The sequence below is a fragment of the Limulus polyphemus genome, unplaced genomic scaffold, assembly GCF_000517525.1.
Source record: "Limulus polyphemus unplaced genomic scaffold, Limulus_polyphemus-2.1.2 Scaffold1933, whole genome shotgun sequence".
NCBI classification, from domain to species: domain Eukaryota; kingdom Metazoa; phylum Arthropoda; class Merostomata; order Xiphosura; family Limulidae; genus Limulus; species Limulus polyphemus.
Genome location: NW_013667543.1, coordinates 177,997 through 181,570, shown reverse-complemented (window position 1 = coordinate 181,570; position 3,574 = coordinate 177,997). Strand labels below are relative to the sequence as shown.

The 3,574-nt window shown below is 32.5% G+C and overlaps 1 protein-coding gene across 1 annotated transcript in view; it reads right to left on the bottom strand.

Moving 5' to 3' along the window:
• Positions 1-3,574, bottom strand: part of LOC106465406 (alpha-catulin-like) — a 153,644-nt gene that overhangs the window by 24,991 nt on the left and 125,079 nt on the right. The window contains exons 6-7 of the mRNA XM_022393305.1: positions 2,785-3,067; positions 1,176-1,379 (exon numbers count right to left, since the gene is read on the bottom strand). Of these exons, the coding sequence (XP_022249013.1) occupies positions 1,176-1,379; positions 2,785-3,067 (487 nt within the window). The remainder of the gene's footprint in view (positions 1-1,175; positions 1,380-2,784; positions 3,068-3,574) is intronic.

Genomic DNA, 3,574 nt, shown 5'->3' with positions numbered 1-3,574 from the left:
CCCAATCTGTGGAGAATCTATTGAACAGATTTCGGGCTCATCCCACCAGCTTTTTGGCCACTTCTGCAGTCGTTAATTTGGGATCCATTTCGATGCTCTTCTTGACAGTCCTTTTTGTCCTCTCCGATGGACCAGGACGACCCGGACGCTGCTCAGTTGTTTCCTTGCCGTGTTTCCTGAACTGCACGATGATTCTGTTGACTGTTGAAAGCGGGATTCCCAAATTCTGCAAAATTTGCCGCTGACTTATTCCACCATCTGCTTGACTAACTATCCTTCCTCTAACAAAATCTGACAATTCGAGAGAACCTTGAATTCTAGGCATGTTGTAACACAAGATAATTAGTGTGCGGACCATTTTCATTTATGTAATGCTCTGTGAACACAAATTAGTTAGCATAAATCAGTTAAATGACGAAAAATTAGGTGTCTATTTACTTGTGACCACTCAGTGTATATATATATATATCTTTGTACTGCTATTTCATAAGTACATGTAAACTAGAAGTTACTAAAAATTCACAAGTTTCAGAGTAAAAATTCTGCAATAAAAATAATAAAATATTTCAGCAACAAAGTTAGAAAAAAAAAGATCTTTAATTTCAAATAATAATAACAATTTTTTTATTTCAGCCAATGTTTTACCATTGTGGCTGCATCAGGGCTAGTAGCACGTGTGTCATTTTAAAAAGATCTTTGACTTTGATAACACAGATTCCTTATTAGAATAATGTTTTCCAGTTTACAATGATACCATCCAATCCACTGTTTACATGTGGTTCCATCAAGAATCACCTACTAACTGTAGAATTTGGCTTGTCTGTTTCCACACTAATACTAGCCCTGATGAAGTTGCAATGGCAAAACACCGGCTAAAATAATTTTTTTTTGTTATTATCTGGAACAGGTCATTTATTGTTTCTTCAAATTTTAATCCTAAAGTATCTAAATCCCTCCATTATGCACCAGAAATTCTGAAAAAAATACAAACAACATGGTAATCAAAATAAAACTTTTCTTTCTTTCATAATTTGATTGACAAACGATTTTAAATTTTAATTCATATACACACCAATTAACTTCAAGTTAGAGTGACAAATATGTTTTTTTATACCAGTTTATGTATATTAATATATCCTTTTATTTTAGCTTAACCACAAAAAACTAATACTTACAAGTCCTACACCTATTCTAAGTAGTTGGTTTAGCTCTAGTTTAGCACGATCACACAGTAGAAGTATCTTTTCTCTGTGTTCATGAGAAGTGTAGGCTGAGTCAGTGAAGTCTTGTGTGCGCTCCACCACTGCATCTAAGGCACTTGTCAACTGGTCTCTGTAGGCAGGCCCAACCAGTGTCATTCGTGTCATTTCCACAATATCCTGTTATAAAAAGAAATTTACTTCTCATATTGTCTTACATTTGCTAACAAAACAAAACAACTTCATTGAAGTAAAATGAGATCTTATAATAATTCTTTATGAGAATTTGGCATACTGCCATTAAACAAATGTAGCAGTTGGAAAATGTCATATTTTACCTTTTATAATTAGAAAAGAATATATCATTATTTAAATATTTTCAGGAATGTTTAAATTTTTATTCGGGTGTTCCACACTTAGGTACATCTCTGTAACTAGGAATAAGTAATCAAAAACTCGTTTTATAATCCTCACTTTAAATTAGGATAACATACCACATTGATAATTTCTGAGAGTTTTTATTTACATAGTCAAGCTTTTGTATCATCTTTCCTCTTGCATTTAGAAAGCAGGGGTGCTTGCCACTTAAGGGAGGAAGAGTTGCTCCTCCCCATGTTTTATACCAGTTTTTAATTTCAGGTACAATACAAGTATTTAAAAGGTGAAGTTTGTGCTGTTTGAATGGTTATTGAATAATCAGAGCAAATGCTTCCAAAATAGACTGATTTTTATTTTGTAACCTTTAAAAACCTAAAAGTAATCCATCCCCCTAAATCATCAATAAAGTTTACCCTCTTGCCCCCCATTAAAATCTGAAAATGTCACTCTTGGTGGGAATGAGTAATGTAGAGGTTTTTACAAGTTCACATGGGCTGAGAGTTAATCTCCCTTGAATATGTAGACTAGACCTCGCTCTGTTTTTTTACCAATTAAAGTCTATATTCAATTTGACTCAAGTTGTAAGCCTAAGTTTACAAACAATATTTTAATAGAAATTAAGATATTAATGTTAATTACAAATAAACTTGCAGAATTTCTTCACTAATCGATCAAGTTACTGAATAGACACAATAACTCGATGACCACACTGAACACTCAGTACTCATTAACCACTCAATAACTGACTACTTCACTAAGCCTTGTATTTATATTGTTCCCTTGTTTTTATATATTGCCTGAAATTACTAGCTTCTACAGAGGCCTTAACTTTCACAAACATTCTAGATATATTGCATCATTATCATCATGATTAGCTCTCTCTAGCAAACAAACACCTAAACTAAAATATTAAAAATATAGCTTACAACAGTATGGATGAATGTATATTGAAGACTAATCTCTACCAGTCAAATAACATTTATGTACAATGAAAAATGTTATTCTATTCTGAGATCAGTTGAGGAAAGAAAAGGACTGCTGTTTTGAAAAGAACCCTACATTTAATAACTTCTAGTTAAAGTCCATTTGACAACTCATTTTAATAATGTACATTAGGTCTACTTCAAGTGTTTGAAAAATATTAACAAAAAGGACTTATTTTAGGTTCCTGAAATTTTTTTACATGATGGAAATCTTGTATTTTTACCTCAAATTTCTTAATAGCATTATGAACAGTGAGGCACTGGTCTAGATCCTGTAGCTTCCATGCAACAACATTGGATTTTTTGCTATGCTTAGAACAGGAACCACTGTTACTTCGTGATTCTGTTGTGCCTCGACTGGATGGAGCTAAATCTGGAATGACTCCATCTTTAACAACAAAATGAACCAGATCCATTGCTCTTCTCATCTGGAGAAACACAGTGTCTCGATTTTCTCGGGCAGTTTCACATTCTGGATGTCTTAGGCATGTCTGAAAGAGTATATGTCTTAAGCTTTAGAGATAATAAAAATATGATTGTTTTACCTTTCAGTTTTGTATTTTAGAGATCATTTAAAAGAAGAATATATTCTGATTTTTGTTGATTGCTATTGAAAAGAATTGTTCGAATTTCTGGAAGACTCCAGAATAGATATAACTCACAAGACCAATACTCCATAAACAATAAGTGCCAATCTTTCCTAAGTGTCCAAATTGATGTCGCCAGTGTTCTGGGGCAAATTTCTCTGAGTACATACCTTACACAAACATATAATAATTTCTATATGATAGAGATGGAAGTTTGTTTTAAGTGTTTCCAGCAAACCAAGGAAATGTACAATGATAGGGTGTTCAAAACATGTCGCCAGCAGAAAAATTTAATTTCAAAGAAATAACACAAAAATCGTAAGTAAGACTCAAACCTTTATTGTAATTATTTAGTAAACATTTATTTTTTTTTTATTTTTTATAAGCTGATTGTCCCATTACTTTTTCACATATGAAAATATACAAA